Source organism: Myotis lucifugus, unplaced genomic scaffold (assembly GCF_000147115.1).
Source record: "Myotis lucifugus unplaced genomic scaffold, Myoluc2.0 scaffold_10, whole genome shotgun sequence".
NCBI classification, from domain to species: Eukaryota; Metazoa; Chordata; class Mammalia; order Chiroptera; family Vespertilionidae; genus Myotis; species Myotis lucifugus.
In genome coordinates, this window is record NW_005871058.1 from 6,446,838 (window position 1) to 6,469,549 (window position 22,712).

Genomic DNA, 22,712 nt, shown 5'->3' on the forward strand with positions numbered 1-22,712 from the left:
GCCGAGTCGTTCGGCCATCCCTGGGAAAAACATAAAACTCCCTTTACCTGTGGCAGCCCCTTTACTCTTTTTCTTCTTTCGTCTTTTTTTCTTGGCTGCCTCCTCCGCCGTAGAGGCAGTTCCCTCTTCCCTGTCGTCTGGATCCAGGTCGCCATTCAGGAGGCTCCCGGAGGACGCTGCCTCCTCCACGGCCGCCATGTTGCCCGAGAGAGCGCGAGGGAGTGAGAGCGAGCGGCGAGAGCCCGCTCCTTCTTCACCCACCTCCACCACCGACGCCGGAAGCCGCTCTGCACGGTGGGGCGCAGGGAATGCTGGGACGGTGGAGGACTGGAAGGCCTGGGGCGCTCGCGGAAGCGGGGCGGGCTCACCTCCGGTGGGGCGCGGCGCGGCGGCGGTGGTGCCTGAAACGTGGCGGAGGCGGGCCTGGCTGCGGTTGGCTGGAGCGGGGCCCGACACCCGCCTCCTCCCGCGCCTCAGGCATTCATTCCCGGAGCATATCTGCCGGCTTGGGGTTCTATTGGATGCCTGTGCCGGTGGGCAGGCGCCGTCCGCCAGAGAAAAGGGAGTCTCTATTGGAGCCGAAAAGTTTGATATTCGCGGTTTTATAAAGCGCCCTGAAAGCGAGAAGAGGGGCTGGGAGATGTGCTCACTTGTACACACTCCTTATGACTCAGAAGGACTGCGCTATTATTCACCATTACGGCTCACGGCCAGGCCGTCCAGGCACTAAGGAGACGAACCTGCAAAGGGAGAAAGAGATGAGGAGGCGCTTACTAGAGAAGCCAAGGGAGGACCGCGTCTCTAGAAGGGAGTGGTCAACTGCGTTGAGTGCTACGAAAAGGTCAAGTAAAAGGACAGAAAAATGTCAGATGGAAGCCGTTGGGGACCTTAGCAAGAGCTGTTTAGGTGGACAGATGGAAGCCAGACTAAAGAGAGGTGAGGCACGTGGGGAAATAGAGAATTTCCTGGTCCTTCGAGTTTCAGCTTAAACGCCACTCCCTCAGGGAGCCCTTCCTCAGCGACCTAACTCAGGCCCTGCCCTCGGAGCCTCGCACTGAGTTCCTAACCCCTTTCTCCGTGGCAACGTGTAATTAGTTCATTTGTGTGATTGTTTTATGTCTATCTCCCCAGCTCCACGAAGACAGGAATCCTGCGTGTTTTATACTCATCGCCAATACCTACCTCTAAATTAGAGGGTCGTAGGAGCTTAGTAGTTACCCATTGTATAAATGGGTACTTGTGAAGTGCCAAGTACTCTGCCTTCATTATCTCATTTAATCCACGTCTGAGTTGAGGAAATGAGAGAGTTTTGGTAGTTTGTACCAGGTCATACAGCAAGTTAATACAATTAGAATCCAAACCCAGGTCATCAGGCACCAAAAGTTTAATAATTCTGTATGCTGCCTTCCCAATTGAAATTTCAAATCTGTTCAGTCAATATTTATTGACAGTAGACCAGAAGTAATTTTTTGTTGGTGAAAGATGCAAGAATGAATAAGATAAAAATCTGTACCCTGAAGAAAGTTTAGCATTCAACGAAACAAATATGTAAAGAAATAGTAAAATAGCCCAGCTGGTGTGTGGTTGAGCATCGACCTATGAACCAGGAGGTCAGGGTTCAATTCCCAGTCAGGGCATATGCCCGGGATGTTTCTATCATGTTCTCCCTCTCCCTTCCTCTCTGAAATCAATAAAATATATATGTATTTTAAAAGAAATAATAAGATGCTAATACTTTCCTTATTTATTATTTTCTATTTCAAGTTCGTCTATCACAAAGCTGATGAATTTTTAAAGGGTCTAAAAGATCTTCAAATTGAGGGCAAGATGTAGCTGGTCAACCTCAGGAGGAGTCAAAGCTCACCTTTGTTGAAGTGCAAAGCTACTCCCAGAAGCTCTTAACATCCTTATAAGTAAAATCTGCTACATAAAAAAAAAAAAAAAAAAAAAAAAAATGCCTACAAGCTTTGTTGTAAACGCCTACAAGCTTTGTTGTGAATCTTCTCAGTTCCTCTCTAAGTTATGGGAACACTTGGGTCATGGTTACTACCTGTGTTTTCCCGGGAAACACAGGATCCCAGAGGACAGAACCAGTAAATTTGATAGATGAATTTTGACACAGGGGTGCTTAAGGTATAAGTTGATCTACAGAATTATCAATGTCAAAGTAAAGTTTGTTCAGTGACAAAAATAAGATGCAAAACTGCCGTAATAAAAATATTGTTTCTTTGCTGCAAAGGGATTATACTGTACTTCTGTCCCTTTCCTGAAAAGAGGCAAGAAAACAAAACTTTAAGGTAGTAGTAAAAAACAATACATATCTTAAAAGCTTGATAATGGATATTTGCTGGAAGATTGTTTTCCAGGACACTGAAGAGTTTGAGGTAACTAAGTTAACTGTACTTAAAATAGTAGTACATGACATTCCTATTTTCATCATTTGGTTTTCTCTGCAAGAGAAAATGGAATGAGGTAGAAGAGTAAGAAATGTTGAAAACCTAAATAAGAATCTAAGAAAACCTGTAATAAATGCACCTATCTCAATACCAGTAACTGCTAGCTAATTACATGAAGTCATTTCGTCTCAGGTGGCTACCTAGATAATCTGACAAAAACAAGTTTTTTTCCCTTTTAGAGAGATACTTGTCCTATTATAAAATTAATGTATTATTATAAAACATATTTATTATTTTGTCCAAAAATGTATTTTTGCTGAGAAAATTTTGATTCCAAAATGGACAACATAATTACCCCTAGCCTTATTTTCTTTGAAATCTTTGCTATTGGTATGGCTTTGGACAAGTCAATCTCTCCAAATTTTAGTTTATTCATTTGTAAAATTAGAATAATGATAGTACCACAGCATAGGATATGGAAATTAAATTTCAAAATGGAGAAGAAGCACTTATGATAGTACAATGTCTGACACAATAGTGATGTGTTAGCTAATATTATTGTTAGTAAGTCATATTCTTATAAATTTTCGTTTGTGTAGATTATATGATGGTCTAAATAATTTAAGGCACACTTTTTATTATGTGACATTTGGCAATGGGTTAACAAGAAATATGTTTTTAAAAATTGGGAAAGCGTGATTGCTTGACATTAAGGGAAATACTAAGGATTTTTTTCATATCTTTATGGTTTAAAAATTCTATACATGTAACTTTTAAAATGTATAAATTATATGATATACAGGGGTGAGCAGGTTATGATTATTTCAATAGCTTTATTAACTCTTTCACATACTCACAGCTATAAACCTACTTTTGCCAACACCTGTGTGTGTGTGTGTATGTGTGTGTGTGTATACAGTCACATTGGGGGCTTAGGGCTTCCACACATGAATTTGGGAGGGGACACAATTCAAACTATAACAGACATTGCCAAATATCCTCTTGGAGAAAGGGGCAGAGAACTGCTTCTGGTTGAGGCATGAAAAAAATGTGTTATGCTTAGGAGAAGTTCTTGCTGAGGAATAAGTAAATGATGACCAAATTATAAGTGGCCTTCTATGTTACTGTAAAGAGTATGGCTTTTATTGTAAGGCTTTGAGGTGATATGTGACAAAGGATATTTAAATTTTAATATTTAAGAAAATGCCTAAAATAGAAGACAACAGATATATCAATAGCATGTCAATACCATGCATACTGTGTATCCATTAAAAGACAGTAAAATGATATGCATGTAGATTATGTGGATAAATTTAAATGTTTACATAATACAAACAGGTTTTCAGGCTAGGGAAAATTAGTCATTTTTGCTTTGTGAAAGATGACTCTAATGGTAGCTAGATTCTAGAACAGTGGTTCCCCTCCAGAAAATTGTTTCATTTATAAAGCCAAGTATATTTAAAGAACTTTTTTCTGCTTTGAGAATTTGGTATTTTCTGTTTTTTGAAGTTGAACAGTACTTTAAAATTATTATGATGAAATGACAGTGAGAGTAGATGATGGGTCTTTTGTGCCCTGACCTCCCCCCCCAAAAAATTAAAGGCCTCGTATGTCATTTCTCAAAACCTTTTTGAAAACTTTCCTCAATAGTGAAATCCCAAGTCTGATGTCATTTATTCTAAAGAAAGAATTAGAAATGGCAGAGCCTGGTAGTAGGGCAGACTCGCTAAGATGTTATTGTTGAAAAATATTGATAAGAATTTAGGCAAAGTCTCTTAGGGTGCTAGAGAGGAGATATTGGGTTGCAGAAATATAGAATTAAGAATACTTACTGGGCCATTTAGTGTGGAGAGGGAGGAGTTCACGATGACACCCAGGTTTTTGGCCTAGGTTCCTGGGTGGATAGTGGTACCACTTTGTGAGATAGGGAATAGAAAAGGAGGAGTAGGTTTTGGAGGAGGTGGAGGGAGAGATAAGCTTTGGGCATTTTAACTTTGAGATGCCTGCAGAGCATCCAGGCAAAGATATCCAGTAGTCAGAAACGTGGATCTGGAGATTGCAAATTATTATGGCTTGCTCGGGTGTGGTCGAAGGCTATGAATGAGGTATCTCAGGGAGAAGAGAAAAGGACCAGAAACAGAACACAATCCAGAAGGACATTAATGTTTTAGGGTATTTTTTAATGTGGTTTTATGTTTGTTTGTTTTGTTTTATTGTGGAGGTTTTTTTCCTATAAGAAGCAAGGGTGGGAAATTCTGTTAAGAAAATTACAAAGTAATGATAAACCAAGAAGGAGAAAATGCTTTAGAGAATAAACACATGGAAGTGAGAGAAAATGTTTTACAAAACAAAAGTTGGTTCAGCTATATCAACTGTTGAAGAAAGCAAATATTATGAAGTCTCAAACTAGACCATTGATTTTATTTCTTTTTTCTTTATTGATTAAGGTTTTACATATGTGTCCTGATCCCCGCCCCCCCGCCATTGCTCCACCGCCACCCCACTCATGCCCTCACCGCCCTGTTGTCTGTGTCCATTGGTTAGGTTTATATTCCTACATACAAGTCCTTTGGTTGATCTCTCCCTTACCCCCACCCTCCCCTACCTTCCCTCTGAGGTTTGACGGTCTGATTGATGCTTCTCTGTCTCTGGATCTGTTTTTGTTCATCAGTTTATGTTGTTCATTATATTCCACAAATGAGTGAGATCATGTGATAATTTATCTTTCTCTGACTGGCTTGTTTTGCTTAGCATAATGCTCTCCAGTTCCATCCATGCTGTTGCAAATGGTAAGAATTCCTTCTTTTTTACTGCAACATAGTATTCCATTGTGTAGATGTACCACAGTTTTCTAATCCACTCATCTGCTAATGGGCACTTAGCCTGTTTCCAAATCTTAGCTATGGTGAATTGTGCTGCTATGAACATAGGGGTGCATATATCCTTTCTGATTGGTGTTTCTAGTTTCTTGGGATATATTTCTAGAAGTGGGATCACTGGGTCAAATGGAAGTTCCATTTTTAGTTTTTTGAGGAAACTCCATACTGTTGTCCACAGTGGCTGCTCCAGTCTGCATTCCCACCAGCAGTGAAGGACGGTTCCTTTTTCTCCACATCCTCTCCAGCACTTGTCATTTGTTGATTTTTTGATGATAGCCATTCTGACAGGTGTGAGATGGTACCGCATTGTTGTTTTGATTTGCATCTCTCAGATGATTAGTGACTTTGAGCATGTTTTCATATGTCTCTTGGCCTTCCTTATGTCCTCTTCTGAAAAGTATCTATCTAGGTCCGTTGCCCATTTTTTTATTGGGTTGTTTATCTTCCTTTTGTTAAGTTGTATGAGTTAGACCATTGATTTTAACCATTAGGATCCCTGTGGTGACTTTAGGGAGAAGAGTTTTGTTAGCACCCAAAAAAGGATTCTCACAAGAAATTGGGTTGCACTATTCTGGACATCAGCTGGAGGATCAAAGGATCCTTTATCTCAAACCCATTTCATCAGTGACTCTTGAAAGGCTCGCCCTTTTTGTTCTTCTGGAGAGCACCTTTCTTGAAATTAAATGTGATGCTGTTCTGTGATTCTTTCCCTGTTTTAGTTCTGTCCAAAGATATCCTAAGTTACCTTTCATCTTACAATATTTTATTTTCTTCTGTAACTGGAGAATAGTTAGGTAGTAATAGAGCTTCTTTTTCTTCCCCATAATCTCTATGTAGCATCCATGTATTTAGGCTAGATTTTAAGAAAGACATCTATAGTTCCAAGTAATATTCCTGTGGCCAAGATGTCAGGAGTATCATTACCCACATGGAGATTTCAAGTGTTTATTGGCCAGAGCTACATAGAAATCAATATCAAGGATTCACAAAAGAAAGATGAGCTACATACTACAAGACAAATGACAGTACTATTCATAGTCTCTCTCTTCCCATCTCTTCTGATAATGGTCTCCACTACTGATTAATGAGAGTTATGTTGGTGTTGAAGTCAGTGTTGAACTAGGAATATATTGTGAGTGAGGTTGTATATGGAAAAGGGTTAAAGAGACGTTCTCAAACTTTTGGTCTCAGGACTCTTTTACACTTGGAAAATTATAGAGGAGTCCACAGATGTTTTTGTTTATATGGTGCCATAGACTGAATATTCATGTCTCCCCAAAATTCATATGTTTAAACCTAATCCCCAGTGAGATGGAGGGAGGTGGGCATTAGTAAGTGATTACATAATGATGGCAGAGGTCTCATGAATGAGATTAGTACTCTTATAAAAGAAACCCCAGAGAGCTTCCTTGGTCCCTTGCACCATGTGAGAACAGTGAGAAGACAGATGTATATGAATAGGAAGCTGGACTTCACCAGACACTTAATCAGATAACTTGATAATGTCCCACAGTCACTGAGGCTTGAATGATTTTGTTTTTTTCTCCCTTGGCTTCAGTTTATTGGGTTCCATTTATTTGCCTTCAACTTCACTTATTTTATTTTGTAATGTTTAATTCCTGTTAAACCAGCCAGTTAATTTTTCATTTCAAATCCTTTTTTTTCAGTTCTAGAATTTTCATTTGTTTCTTTTTAAAAATATATATATTTTATTGATTTTTTATGGAGAGGAAGGGAGAGGGATAGAGAGTTAGAAACATTGATGAGATAGAAACATCGATCAGCTGCCTCCTGCACACCTCTCACTGGGGATGTGCCTGCAACCAAGGTACATGCCCTTGACCAGAATCGAACCTGGGACCTTTCAGTCTGCAGGCCAACGCTCTATCCATTGAGCCAAACCGGTTAGGGCTGTTTCTTTTTTTAAAAAATATAGTTTTATTGATTTCAGAGAGAAAGAGAGAGGAAGAGAGAGAGATAGAAACATCAATGATTAGAGAGAATCATCAATCAGCTGCTTCCTGCATGCCCCACACTGGGGATCAAGCCTGCAACCCGGGCATGTGCCCTGACTGGGAATCAAACCATGACCTCCTGGTTCATAGGTTGATGCTCAACAACTGAGCAATGGTGGCCAGGTGATTTTCACTTTTTTAAAGAGGTTACAAGATAATTTTTAATTATATTTGTAATATTTCTCTTTAATAGTGCTGCTGTAGTGCTAAATTAAGTCTATTCCTAAATCCCAGCCTTTCTGGGGTGTCTACTAGATTCCTGGGGTAGTTAATGCAATCTCTTCACTATAGCTGGTTGTAATACCAACATCTCCCATTCCTGTGCAATCTCTGGTCATTGTTCAGCCTCTTGCTCCCCAGAAGTGTTCTCTCCCTAATAGTTGTTCTTTGTTTAGTTTCGTGGAGTCTTTCCCTGTGTAAACCTCTCTGTACAGCTTCTTCCTCTCTGATATCTGATCTCTATCTCCTCAACTCATTGACACTACCATGCTTTGTTTGGCCTTCCCTGACTGTGATCTGGAAAGTGCTTCCATGCAAAAGGCTATGATGGTCATGAAGTTTGTTCATTTTTTTCTTCTATTAGGGGTTACAGTTCTCTTTCCTATTGACCAATGTCTGAAAACAGTTATTTTATTTATTTTTCCCAGTTTGATAATTGCATTGGTGGAAGTTCTTGTGTCCAATATCAGTTACTATATTAAAATTGAAAACGGAAGTTCTTATCATGATCTTTAATTTCCATGTTGCAGGTTTTCTTTAAATGTCTGATGGGCATTGTTTGCCAGTTCATATTTTAAAATGATGCAGTGGAAAAACTGACAGTGACCTCTGTGTTTTTGGGCAGGACTTGGTGAATTGGGAAGATTTGCTTAAATGTGAATGAATGAAAAGCAAACCATGGACATTGGAACTTTTTAATAGACACTGTTGGATACCTACCCAGAATTCGTTTTTAGTTTTTCTCTTGCTGACATAGCCCTTCTCTGCCCAACCATATGCCCAACCAGGTGAACCTATCCTTAACTCAAGAGTACATCCTGCCCTAGCCTGGTTGACTTGGTGGATAGAGTATAGGCCAGCAGACCAAAGGGTGCTGGGTTTGATTCCGATCAAGGGCATGTACTTGGTTGCAGGCTCCTCCCCAGCCCAGGCTCTGGTCCAGGCTTGTGCATGAGGCAACCAATCAATGTGCATCAATGTTTCTCTCTGTCTTTGCCTCTCTCTTCCACTTTCCCTAAAAATCAATGGGAAAATATCCTCGGGTGAGGATTTTAAAAATCCTATCTAATAATAGACAAAAATGGTATTTGACCGTACCTTCGCTACGCCTCCCATTGGCTAATCAGCGTGATATGCAAATTAACCGCCAACAAAGATGGTGGCTAATTTGCATACTGCAGGCAGGGTGGGACAGCACCATCCTGCCTGCCCTGCTGCCATCTGGGCCTGCTATCTGCGACGCGGGGCGATGGGCGTCCCATGTGCAACCCAACCCGGGGAGGCCGGGTGGGGCAGCAGCGATCCACCGGCCTGCCCGGGCGTCCCGTGTATGACCCGGGGGCAGGCGGGGGCTCAGGCGAGGTGATTGGCATCGCTTGCCTTCGCCTGAGCCCCCGCCCGCCCGCCAGGGACATGGGGCCCTCTCCGAGAGAGAGAGAGAGAGAGAGAGAGAGAGAGAGAGAGAGAGAAAGAGAAAGAGAAAGAGAGAGAGGCGGCCCACATCCCTCCCTGATCGACCACTGCAATTCCAAGCCAGCGAGGGCTGCCTTCAGGCCACAGCTCCAGGTCCCTCACCCCCACCTCAGGCCCGAGAGCACAGTGTTGGGCAGGGGCACCCAGGGGTTCGGGAATGCAGCGCGAGGGGCCAGCACGACATGGGGGGGGGGGCTGTGTTTACACCGCCAAGTTCCCTACTTCTGCCCTGGCCCGTGCATCCCTCTTCCTTCCCCTCAGAGGCACAGCTCCTGCCTACATGCTTGCTGGGCAGGCCCAACTGCACCGGGGAGTGAGCCATGGCGATCGGGATGGCCACTTTCTGGGATGGGATGGCCGGACCACGGCGATTCATGAGGGTGATGAGGCCCTGTGGGGCATGCGCAGCCCTTGGGCAGCGGGGGTGGCCGGCCAAGCCGAGTCTGGCTTCAGTGGGGCCAGTGGGAGCCCAAGGCCACCCAACCCCCACAGGTCCCGGGCGGACGGTGGCTCAGTGGAGAGCGTTGTCTCCATGCATGTTGCCCAGGGGTGGCTGTGAGCTGCTGCAACCCCACCCCACGCTTCAGGGAGGGGGAGAAGGCTCGCAGCCACCAGCACCCTAGGCTGCACTGCCTATGCCTCAGCCTGCCAGGTTGGTAGGGTCCAGAGCAGGTGAGCTGCTCCCTTCCCCCAGTGGTAGAACAGGGAGGAGAGCGCTGGGTGCAGGGAGGGGACCTCAGCTGGGATCCTCCTGGTGTGGGGAAGGGGCCCAGCCTGGGCACAGTGGGGAGCTTAGGAAGTTTGGCTAAGCAGGCGCTGGTTCATACCAACTCTTATTCTGCCATCTTCCTCCAGCTCTTCAAGCTAGCCCCCCTGCCCCACCTGTCCAGGGGAACGGGCTCTGGGTGACCTCCCTGAGCTCAGACTGTGGACCCAGAGACCTCAAGGAAGAGTGCCTGGCCGGGCCTGGGCAGGGGCCGGTGCAGAACTACCAGGGCAGAGTTGCTTCGGTGTCTCGGTGAAGTTTGCAACTGACCCAAGGAGGAAACCTGAGAGGGGAAAGGCCGGGAGGCATGAATTGCCAGCACTTTAGCCACTTGAAAACAGCTCCACTTGGAATGTGAGGCGGTTGTATGTTCAGCTGAGAAGTGAGGGGGCTGAACTCCACCGTCGCTGGGCTCCTGTCAGTCCGAGGCCCAAGCGTCCACCACGACAAGGAAAGAACAGAGCGAGGGGCCCGGAGGAAGGGAGGACAATTGAAGAGAACCATGTCTAGACTTTCCCCAGCCCTCTCCTTCTTTCTGCTGCCTACAAGAGCCCCAGGCCCGGCCACAGTTCTGTCTCCACCTTTCAGTCCCCTATTCTCCAACCACAGAGGAAAGAAATAAGGAAGGAGTCTGTGCTGCCTTCAGAAAGTATCTATATACCTGATCAGCCAGTTGCCTTCCACAGAGGGAGGCCAGACTGCGGCGTAGGCCCGCTCCCCACAGGGACATCAGTAGGACATCCTGTGAGGGCTTCCAGACTGTTAGAGGGGGCAGGCTGGGCTGAGGGATGCCCCCACCCCCCAGTGCACAAATTTTGTGCACTGGGCCTCTAGTCTATACTAATAAAAGAGTAATATGCTAATTAGACTTGGAGACCTTTTGGAGACCTTTTGGATGTCCTTCCAGACAAAGCCTGGGGCTTGGCCAGTCTGCAAACTGCCCCCAAACGGCCTTCAGCCCCTCACCCAGGCTGGCCATGCCCCCCAGCGGGGACCCTCACCCCAATGGGGGTGTGGCCAGCTGCAAACAGCCCTCAGCCCCTAGCCCAGGCCAGCCACGCCCTCCAGTTGGGACTGTCACCCTGAAGGGGGCGTGGCCAGCCTGCAAACTGCCCCAGCCCCTCACCCAGGCCCACCCCACCCCCCAAGGGGACCCCAATCCTGATCTGGGACCCCCTTCAGGACAGACCAGCCAGCCTCCACCCATGCACCAGGCCTCTATCTATACTAATAAAAGAGTAATATGCTAATTAGACCAGGAGACCTTCCGGACAAAGCCATGGTGGCGGGGCTGAGGCAGAGGCAATTAGGGGCGATCAGGCCAGCAGGGGAAGACAGTTGGGGGCGAGCAGGGGAGGGCAGTTGGGGACAAGCAGGCCGGCAGGGGGTGCAGTTGGGGTGAGCAGGCCAGCGGGGAGGGGGGCGGCAGTTGGGGGCAATCAGGCCAATGGGGGGCAGTTGGGGGCAATCAGCCTGGCAGGGGCAGGCAGTTAGGGGTGCTCAGGCCAGAAGGGGGTGGCGGTTGAGGTTGATCAGGCCGGCAGGCAGAGTGGTTAGGAGCAGTCAGGCAGGCAGGCAGGTGAGTGGTTAAGAGCCAGCAGTCCCAGATTGTGAGAGGGATCCCAGATTGGAGAAGGGTGCAGGCCAGGCTGAGGGACAACCCTCCCCCCCCCCCCATGCACGAATTTCGTACACTGGGCCACTAGTAATAAAAATAAAAGAAAGAAAACTAGAATTACTTCCAAAAAAGGGGGGTACATCCTGATTGGTCTAAGCTAATATACAACAATTCCAATCCCTCTTCTCAGTGGTTTGTATAGACATAGGTGTGTTGCAATTTTGGTCAATGAGACATAAAGAAAAACCATTGAGAACTTCTGGAAAAGGTTTACTAAATTTTTTTTAAAAGACAAAATAAAATGAAGCCCTTTTCCTTCTTTTAGATGTTTTAAAGTCTGAGCATGATCACTAGGGATGAAATCTGAAGAATACAGAAAGATGGAAAGATGCTGGCCCCTTGATTCAGCTACTGAATTGGAAAACCCTAGGCTAGTCACTCTTTCTCCAAACATGTAAGATATCACACCTCTGCATTATTAAAACAGATTTATGACACATAAATAAAATCAGTTTAATTGATAAAAATTCCAGAATGTAGAGGACATGGTGCTCAGTCAGCTCTCTTGATCTAGATAGAAATTGCAAGTTTACATTCCCAGTGATTGAGGATGACTGAGATAAAAGACATGAATAGAATTAACTGGTCTTGAGGTTCTGAATGGAACACTGGTATAAAGTTATTTTGGGGTTAGAACCAATAGATCTCTAATATTCTTTGGGTCTGAACTGGCAGCAGCTGGTAAGACAGAAAATAGGTACTTAATAAGGCACTCATATTTTTGAGGGCCTGGTCTCTAGAAGTTGACATCCTTAGGTTGGTATGGGTGGAAGCTAGAACTGGCTGAGGCTCTTGGATACTCCTTTTAAAAAAAATTATGATAATTTATGTGCCATAAAAATTATCACTTTAAAGTGTATAATTCTATGAGTTTTAGTAATTACAAGTGTACAATCACCACCACTATCTAATTAGAGAACATTTTCCATCCATCAATTAATAGACATTTGGGTTATGTCTACTTTTTGGCTGTGATGAATAGTTCTATGAACTTTTCTGTATAATGTTTTTATGTTTTTATTTCTCTTGGGCATATATCTACAAATATAAAAGCTGGTCATGTGACAATTTTATTTTGAACCTTTTTATTTTTAACCACTGTTTTTTAAAAATTAAATTTATCGGGGTGACATTGGTTAATAAAGTTATATAAGTTTCAGGTATACAATTCTGTAATACATCATCTGTATGATATATTGTATTGTGTGTTTGCCACCTAAGTCAAGTCTTCTTCCATTGCCATTTATCCCCCTTTTACACTCTTCTACCTTTCCCCACTCCTCATTTCCTTTGCCATTCACCATATTGTTGTTTGTCAATGAGTCTTTCTCTTTTTCTTTGCTTTTGTTTTTATAATTTAAAAAAATTTTTCAGTTACAGTTGACATTCCATATCATATTAGTTTCAGGTATACAGCATAGTGGATAAACATTTACATAACTTATGAAGTGATACCTCTAATAAATTTAGTACCTCCCTGACACCATACATAGTTATTACAATGTTATTTAATATATTTTTATGTTATAATTTACATCCCTATGACTATTTTGTAACTGCCAATTTGTACTACTTAATCATTTCACCTTTTTATCCAGCCCTCCCACCCTCTCCCTTCTGGCAACAATCAGTTTTTTTCTCTGTATCTATGAGTCTGTTTCTGTTTTGTTTGTTTATTTTGTTTTTAAGATTCCACATATAAGTGAAATCATGTGGTATTTGTCTTTCTCTATCAGACATATTTCACTTAGCATAATACCCCTTAGGTCAGCGGTTCTCAACTTGTGGGTCGCAACCCCTTTGGCAGTCGAACGACCCTTACACAGGGGTCGCCTAAGACCATCCTGCATATCAGATATTTACATTACGATTCATAACAGTAGCAACATTACAGTTATGAAGTAGCAACGAAAATAATTTTATGGTTGGGTCACAACATGAGGAACTGTATTTAAAGAGCCAGAATGTTGAGAACCACTGCCTTAGGTCCACCCATGTTGTTTCAGATGGTAATATTTCATTCTTTTTTATGGCCAAGTAATAGTCCCATTTATATATGTATCACATCTTCCTTAATCATTTATCAGTGCATACTTACATTGCTTCTATATCTTGGCTATTGTCAACAATGCTGCAATGAACATAGTAATGCATATATATCTTTTTAAATTTGTGTTTTACTACCAAACTGTTTTCAGTAGCAGCTGCACCATTTTACATTTCTACCAGCAGTGCATGAGGTTTGTTCATATCCTTGTCAACACTTGTTATTGTCTGTTTTATTTTTATTATAGCCATCTTAGTGGGTGTGAAGTGGTATCTCATTGTGGTTTTGATTGGCATTTACCTAATGACTAGTGATGTTGACATGTTTTCATGTGTTATTGTCCATTTGCATATATTCTTAAAAGAAATGTCCAAATCCTTTGCCCATTTTGAGTTATTTGTCTTTTTATTCTTGAGCTTAAGAATTCTTTATATATTCTGAACACTAGACCCTTTGATGACCAGAACTATGGGCTGAGGTGTTTTCCCAGTGTTGTGTTTTGTGACACCGAAGAATGAGCTATGTGGACCAGGAGATTTAAGTAAAAGTGTGGAAAATTTATTATAAGCAGATTCAGACTCCCTGCAAGGGGAGGAAGACCCAATAGTGGGCTGCCCGTTAAAGCCTTGTATATATTTGCTACAAGTCTGCTTCTATGTCTATTTGTGTCGTCACCTGATTAATTCTCTCAATTGTTTTTGCCCAGCAACAGAACTGAACTTTCCCTGTTTCTATATGCTCTTTCTCTGTTCCTGTGCTGAACTTTTTCTGTTTCTATACGTTCGTCTATCTTGTTGCTATAGGCTCTCCCTTGTTTTCCCATGTCTCCTGCTTTGAGTCCTGAAAGATTTTATTATTTCTGCTTGGTTGGTTCCTGTGGTTAGGCTGGCTCAAACTGCCATGTCTACCCCTGCCTATGTTCTACCTGCCTTTGTTTTCAGCTGGAGCCCTGCCCTATCTGCCTGGGTTTCAAGTTAGGCCTCTTACCTTTTTACATATTTGAGTTGCAAAATTTTTTTCCATTCTGTGATCCATTGGCAGTTAATTTTTTGTATATGGTATGATATCAGGGTTCAATTTTATTCTTTCACATGTGAATATCCAGTTCCATTATCATGAATTCAAAAGACTATTCTTTCTTCCATTGAACTGTCTTGGAACCCTTGTCAAAAATTAATTTACCATAAATTTGAGGATTTATTTCTAGACTCAATTCTAAGCCATTGATTTCTATATTTATCCTCATTGTCAGTACCACATTTGATTAATGTAGCTTTTATATTAAGTTTTGAAATTAGGAATTTGTTCTTTTTTCAAGATTGTTTTGGATATTCTGGGTCCTTGAATTTCCATGTGAATTTTAGAAATTTTAACATGTTAATTTCTGCAAAAACAACCATTGGAATTTTGACAGAGATTTCATTGAATCTGTAGGTCAACTGGGGAGTATTGCCATTTTAACAATATTAAGTCTTCAAATACATAAAATCTTTCTGTTATTTCTCACCTGAGAATATTTTTTTCCATGTTTTTTAAAGAGTAGAAGAAAAGGAGGGTGAGAGAGAGAAACATCAATGTGAGAGAGACACATCGATTGGTTGTCTCCCACCTGTGCCCTGCTAGGGGACAGGGATTGATCCTGCAATCCGGATACCGGGAATTGAATCTGTGACCCTTTGGTGCATGGGTGGATGCTCTGACCATTGGGCACACTGACCAGGGCAATATAGGATATCGTTTTTTTAAAAAAAACACACACACACATATTTTTATTGATTTCAAAGGGGAAGCGAGAGGGGAAAAGAGATACAAACGTCAATGATAAGAGAGAATCACTGATAGGCTGCCTCCTACACACCCCCTACTGAGAACTGAGCCCACAACCTTGGACATGTTCCCTTGACCAGAATTGAACCTGGGACCCTTCAGTCCTCAGACCAATGCTCTATCCACTGAGCCAAACCACCTAGGGCAAAGTAGCATAAATTTTAAGTGGTGTGCCTGCACTCTGTTTTTCCCATGACCCCTATTATTTGTAGTGCACAATTTTGCAGGGCATGAAGTTTTTCACAAATGTATATATCATGCTACAGCTGTGTGGGAGGACAAATTTTTCTCTACCCTCAAGGTTCTTTTGGCTAGTCTAATAATTAAATAGATATGAGTAGATCAGCAAAAGAAAATAAATTTAATACATACATATGTATGGGAAATGCACATATGTGAGAGAGTCAGAGACCCGCACATGCATGAGAGTTTCTGAGATAGAAAGGGGGATTGAGGTATATAAGACTTCCTGAGCTAGGGATGAGGGAGGTACCTTGGGGGCTTCAAATGGTCATTGGAAGATGATAAGAAGAGCAGGTGTTCAGGAATAGAAGTTTGTCCTGTCCTACAGATAGGTCAGAAGAGGTTACTTCTAATAATCACTTATTATGGGCAAGGCCTCTAATTTAAATTTTTCTAGGCAGTTAAAGGAGAGGCAGAAGTTTCTCTTCAGACTGAGGCAAAAGTTATCTTTAGCTCAAAACAATCTACATACCACAGGGGCACATTTTGAGGTGACTCCCCATAACTCAAAGTAGAATCTTTAGCAACAGTGGCAGGACAATGAGATAGAGATGTTTATATAAACAGGAACTTTTGGTGTCATTCAAATCTCATTTTAAACAAATTCTCCTACTTCTCTTTTAGGAATGGCTAATCAAGTCTGAGCCTCAGAAAATTTTCTTTATTAATAGTAATATTAATAAGTTAATATAGTTATTAATATCATTAGCTTTTACCTAATGATGCTCAGTCCTCTAGGTGTCCCAGTCCTTTGATACTGTTGCTGCTGCCCAGTCCTCCAGTATGTGCTCTTCTTGTTCATTGCAAACCCATGAGGCCACTTAGCTTTGGTTTAGCCAGCCCAGACTGCCCATTTAGTCACAATCCTGCGGTTTCACAACCTGTTGGTAAATTATGTCCTCATGGTCAGTGCTTCCCAAACTTAACATTTATAAGAATCACATGGAGCCGAAACCGGTTTGGCTCAGTGGATAGAGCGTCGGCCTGCGGACTGAGGGGTCCCGGGTTCGATTCCGGTCAAGGGCATGTGCCTGGGTTGCGGGTACATCCCCAGTGGGAGATGTGTAGGAGGCAGCTGATCGATGTTTCTGTCATCAATGTTTCTGACTCTCTATCTCTCTCCCTTCCTCTCTGTAAAAAATCAATAAAATATATTTTTAAAAAAAGAATCACATGGAGGGCTTGTTTAATCACAAGTTCCTGGATGCCATCTCTGGAGCTTCTGACACGTATGATATGTTTGGGTTAAGTGAGAATTGGCATTTGTAACAAGCTCTCAGGTGATATTGATGCTGCTGGTCCAATGGTCACATTTTGAGTGGCACTACTCAAATACCCTGCCATTAGCAGTATCTATCACTCACTCTGAGGCACCAGTTTCTTCCCTATCAAAACTTTGTTGGTGGGGGGTTGGGGGGGTGGAGGGGGAAGTGGTGCACTATTGCATCAGCACAGTCATTTTCAACCAGGGGCAATTTTTATCCCCAGGAGACATTTGGCAATATCTGGAGACACTTTTTTGTTGCCCTAACTGGGTAAGAAGGCATGCTACTGGCATCTGGAAAGTAGATGCTGCTAAAACAATGCACATCCTACAATGCACAAGGCAGTTCCTTACCACAAAGAATTATCTGGCTCAAATGTCAATAGTGCCAAGGTTGAGAAACTTGGCATCAACATGATATTGCTTTTTTTGCCATTAGCATGAAATCCTTCTGATTGTGTCTTTGTCAAGTAGATAGCCTATGAAGTGAAGATAGAGGTAAAGGAATGGTTGTGTTCTCTCCCCAAGCCCCGCTTTGTACAGTTCGTAGAATATATAAATCTCAACTTTAAAACCAAGTGTTTGAATTATTACTTGTAGACATGATAACTTGTTTTCAGATTCTTAACTTCTCCTTCTTAGGTCTGATAGCAGAATGGAAGACTTTACTAAAACTAGACCTTTGGACATTGGACCTATCTATTTCTTTGATCAGGTAATAATGTAGCTGAGTTTCATAAATTATAATTTACTTTTAAAAATATATTTCACTTTGACCAGTATTTTTCTCTACCTTTTAAATAGATTTATTTCATTTTAGATGAAACCAAAAAAGAAAAAATGGGATAAGAGAGACCTTCTCCCCCATTTGGAGCACACTCCAGAAGAAAAACATAGGTAAAACTTTTGGAATTACTCTGCATTGCTGGCATCACTGTATATTTTCAAAGGCTTATATGGTGCTCAGGATCAATCCTTCCCTATTTCCTACCCTCTAAGAAACTACATCAAGAAATTACCATGTCAAAGCCAACTATGAAGTTAATCAGAGAACTTTATTTTATTTTTATTTTTTTTAACTTTTAAAAATTTATTACCCATCTGACACCATAATACTTATTACAATGTTATTGACTATATCACCTATGCTGTACTTTACAGCCTTGTGACTATTTTAATCACTGACAGTTTGTACTTTTATTTTTTTTTACATGTCTTTTTTTTAATTAAATCTTTATTGTTCTGATTATTACAGTTGTTCCTCTTTTTTCCCCCCCATAGTGCTCCTCCACCCAGTTCCCACCCAACCCTCTGCCCTTACCCCTCCCACTGTCCTCATCCATAGGTGTACGATTTTTGTCCAGTCTCTTCCTGCACCCCCACACCCCTTTCCCCCCAAGAATTGTCAGTCCACTCCCTTTCCATGCCCCTGGTTCTATTAAATTCACCGGTTTATTCTGTTCATCAGATTATTTATTCACTTGATTTTTAGATTCACTTGTTGATAGATGTGTATTTGTTGTTCATAATTTGTATCTTTACCTTTTTCTTCTTCTTCCTCTTCTTAAAGGATACCTTTCATCATTTCATATAATGTTGGTTTGGTGGTGATGAACTCCTTTAGCTTTTTCTTATCTGTGAAGCTCTTTATCTGACCTTCGATTCTGAATGATAGCTTTGCTGGATAAAGTAATCTTGGTTGTAGGTTCTTGCTATTCATCACTTTGAATATTTCTTGCCACTCTCTTCTGGCCTGCACAGTTTCTGTTGAGAAATCAGCTGACAGTCGTATGGGTACTCCCTTGTAGGTAACTGACTGTCTTTCTCTTGCTGCTTTTAAGATTCTCTCTTTGTCTTTTGCTCTTGGCATTTTAATTACGATGTGTCTTGGTGTGGTCCTCTTTGGATTCCTTTTGTTTGGGGTTCTCTGCGTTTCCTGGACTTGGAAGTCTATTTCTTTCACCAGGTAGGGGAAGTTTTCTGTCATTATTTCTTCAAATAGGTTTTCAATATCTTGCCCTCTCTCTTCTTCTGGCACCCCCATAATTCGGATGTTGGTACGCTTGAAGTTGTCCCAGAGGCTCCTTACACTATCTTCATATTTTTGGATTCTTTTTTCTTTTTGCTTTTCTGATTGGGTACTTTTTGTTTCTTCGTATTTCAAATCTTTGACTTGATTCTTGGGATCCTCTTGTCTGCTGTTGAATCTCTGTATATTATTCTTTATTTCAGTCAGTGTATGCTTAATTTTTAGTTGGTCTTTTTTCATATCCTCCAGGGTCTCACTAAATTTATCGGCGGTTTCCATAAAATTCTTGAAAAACCTTCTAACCGTGGTTTTGAACTCTATATCCAGTCATTTGCTTTCCTCCATTTTTGTCATTTGTGACCTGTTTCTTTGTCTCTGCATTTTTTATGCTTCCCTGTGTTGGTAGAGTGGCTTTGTGTGCTAGGTGTCTTATAGGGCCCAGTGGCTCAGCCTCCCCAGTTACCTGAGGTGGACACTCTCGGTGCACCCCTTTGTGGGCTTTGTGCACAGTCTTGTTGTAGTCTTGTTGTAGTTAAGCTTTGATTGTTGTAGTTATCACTGGGAGGAATTGACCTCCAGGCCAATTGGCTGTGGGAATCAGCTGTGTCTGCAGTGGGAGAACTTCTGTGCTGAAGACACCCTTCTGGGGCAAGACTTGCTTCAGTGGGGCTTTGGTGCTCACTGAATCTGTCCCCTGAGTGTGATCCTTATGGATCTGAGGAGTTGTAATCTAGATGGTCTCACTCTGACCACTGGGTACACTGGCTCTTGGATCTCAGGAGGTGCTAATTTAGCCTCTGACTGAGGCTACCCAGCAGGAGCTACAAAGAGATCTGCAGATTTCCCTTTCTTTTTTGGAGTTTGGAGGTGTCCAGATGAGGCCCAGCTGTGTTTTGTGATTAATCACTATGCTTTAATTATGTTCAATTTGTAACAATGAAATTGGGGGTCACCACAACATGAAGAACTGTATTAAAGGGTCGCAGCATTAGGAAGGTTGAGAACCACTGGCCTAAGGGAACTTTGGGACAATACAAAACGAAACAACATCCGCATTATAGGGGTGCCAGAAGGAGAGGAAACTGAGCAAGGAATAGAAAACCTGTTTGAAGAAATAATGATAGAAAACTTCCCTGATATATGGAAGAAAAAAATCACAGAAATCCAAGAAGATCACAGAGTCCAAAACAAAATGAACCCCAAAAGACCAAAGCCAGGGCACATTATAATTAAATTGGCAAACACCAACGACAAAGTAAGAATCTTAAAAGTGGCCAGAGAGAGACAGAAAGTTACCTACAAAGGATCCCCAATCAGACTGACGACTGATTTCTCAATAAAAACACATCAGGCCAGAAGGGAATGGAATGAAATATACAAAGTCATGCAAAGGAAGGGTCTGAATCCAAGAATACTGTATCCAGCAAGGCTATCAACCAAAATCGAGGGGGAAATCAGGAGCTTCACAGACAAAAAAGGACTAAGGGAGTTTATTACCACCAAACCACCAATGCAAGAAATGCTAAAGGGTCTGCTGTAAAAAGAAGAAATAAGCGAAGAAGGAACACAGGCTTAAAGAATACAAATGGCGACAAACAAGTACCTATCAATAATAACTTTAAATGTAAATGGATTAAATGCCCCAATCAAAATACATAGGGTAGCTGAGTGGATAAGAAAACATGACCCACATATCTGCTGTCTACAGGAAACCCACCTCAGAAAAAAGGACTTACACAGACTGATGATGAAGGGATGGAAAAAGGTTTTTCAGGCAAATGGAAATGAAAAAAAGCTGGGGTAGCAATACTTATATTGGACAAATTAGATCTCAAAGTGAAGGACATAATAAAGGGAGCAATCCAACAAGGAGAAATGACTCTGGTAAACATATATGCATCCAATACAGGAGCACCCAAATATATAAAAAAAAAAACTTCTGGAGGATATCAAGGGAGAGATTGACAGCAATACAGTCATAGTAAGGGACTTTATTTTTTTTATTTTTATATATTTTTATTGATTTTTTACAGAGAGGAAGGGAGAGGGATAGAGAGTTAGAAACATCGATGAGAGAGAAACATCGACCAGCTGCCTCCTGCACACCTCCCACTGGGGATGTGCCGGCAACCAAGGCATATGCCCTTGACCGGAATCGAACCTGGGACCCTTCAATCCGCAGGCCGATGCTCTATCCACCGAGCCAAACTGGTTTTGGCAGTAGGGGACTTTATTACCCCACTAACACCATTGGACAAATCTCCTAAACAAAAACACAGCAAAGAAACATCAATCCTAAATGACTCACTAGATCAGATGGAATTAATTGACATCTTCAGAACATTTCACCCCAAAGCCACCGAATATACATTTTTCTCAAGTGCACATGGGACACTTTAAAGATAGACCACATATTAGGGCACAGGCAAAGTCTCTTCAAATTCAAGAGGATAGAAATCATATCAAGTATCTCCTCAGATCACAATGGCATAAAACTAGAAATCAACTACAATAAAAACAATTAAAAAAATCAAACACCTGGAGGCTAAATAGCATGCTATTAAATAATGACTGGGTTACCAAAGAGATAAAAGAAGAAATAAAAAGCATCATGGCAACAAATGACAATGAAAATACAACAATCCAAAATCTATGGGACACAGTAAAAGCAGTCTTGAGAGGGAAGTTCATAGCTCTACAAGCCTACCACAAAAAAAACAAGAAACAATGGTAATAAATTACCTAACCCTACAACTCAAAGACTTAGAAAGAGAGCAACAAAAAAAGCCCAGCGTAAGCAGAAGGACGGAAATAATAAAGATAAGAGCAGAGATAAACAAAATAGAGACCAAAAAAACAATACAAAAGTTCAACAAAACCAAGAGCTGGTTCTTTGAAAGGATAAACAAGATTGATGAACCTCTAGCCAGGCTCACCAAGAAGCAGAGAGAGAGGACCCAAATAAACAAAATCAGAAATGAAAGAGGTGAAATAACAACCGATCCCACAGAAATACAAACAATTATGAAAAAATATTATGAACAAGTCTGTTCCAACAAAAAGGACAACCTAGACGAAATGGACATATTCTTAGAAAAATACAAGCTTCCAAAACTCAACCAAGAATAAAAAACAAAAAAACAAAAATAAACCTGAATAGGCTGATAACTACCGAAGAAATTGAAACAATGATCAAAAATCTTCCAGCAAACAAAAGCTTTAGTCCGGACGGCTTTACAGGGGAGTTCTACCAAGCATTCAAAGAAGTAAAACCTATCCTAATCAGACTATTCAAAAAAATTCAAGAGGAAGGCACTCTTCCAAGCTCTTTCTATGAAGCCAGCATTACCCTAATTCCAAAACCAGATAAAGACACCACAAAAAAAAGAGAACTACAGGCCAATATCCTTGATGAACATAGATGCTAAAATTCTCAACAAAATTCTAGCAGATCGGATTCAGCAATACATTAGAAAGATCATACACCGTGACCAAGTGGGATTTATTCCAGGAATGCAAGGATGGTACAATATCCACAAATCAATAAATGTGATACATCACATAAACAAACTGAGAGACAAAAATCACATAATCATATCAATTGATGCAGAAAAAGCATTTGGCAAAAATCCAACACCCTTTCTTGATAAAAACTTGCAGCAAAGTGGGAATAGAGGGATCATACCTCAACATAATAAAAGCCATATATGACAAACCCATAGCCAACATCATAATCAATGGGCAAAAACTAAAACCATTCCCCCTAAAAACAGGAACAAGACAGGGATGCCCCCTCTCACTCCAGTTCAACATAGTACTAGAAGTACTAGCCATAGCAATCAGACAAGAAGAAGAAATAAAAGGCATCCAAATTGG

General features: G+C 41.7%; 2 protein-coding genes across 22 annotated transcripts in view; one reads left to right on the forward strand and one right to left on the reverse strand.

Annotated features, from left to right (window-relative positions):
* METAP2 (methionyl aminopeptidase 2) overlaps positions 1–324 on the reverse strand; it is a 34,999-nt gene extending 34,675 nt beyond the window's left edge. For 6 of the 21 annotated variants that reach the window (XM_023749935.1, XM_023749927.1, XM_023749933.1 and 3 more), the window contains exon 1: positions 48–187. Coding sequence is in view for 11 of the 21 variants with exons in the window: in XM_006084126.3 (XP_006084188.1) it covers positions 48–198 (151 nt within the window). In the remaining 10 variants the exon portion in view is untranslated. Of the gene's footprint in view, positions 1–47 lie in introns of all 21 variants that reach the window. The other 15 variants (XM_023749926.1, XM_023749921.1, XM_023749924.1 and 12 more) reach the window with 6 other exon arrangements.
* A 29-nt stretch (positions 325–353) lies between these two features.
* Positions 354–22,712, forward strand: part of LOC111824974 — a 45,089-nt gene continuing 22,730 nt past the window's right edge. The window contains exon 1 of the mRNA XM_023749822.1: positions 354–936. Within this exon, the coding sequence (XP_023605590.1) occupies positions 666–936 (271 nt within the window). The 5' untranslated portion in view covers positions 354–665. The remainder of the gene's footprint in view (positions 937–22,712) is intronic.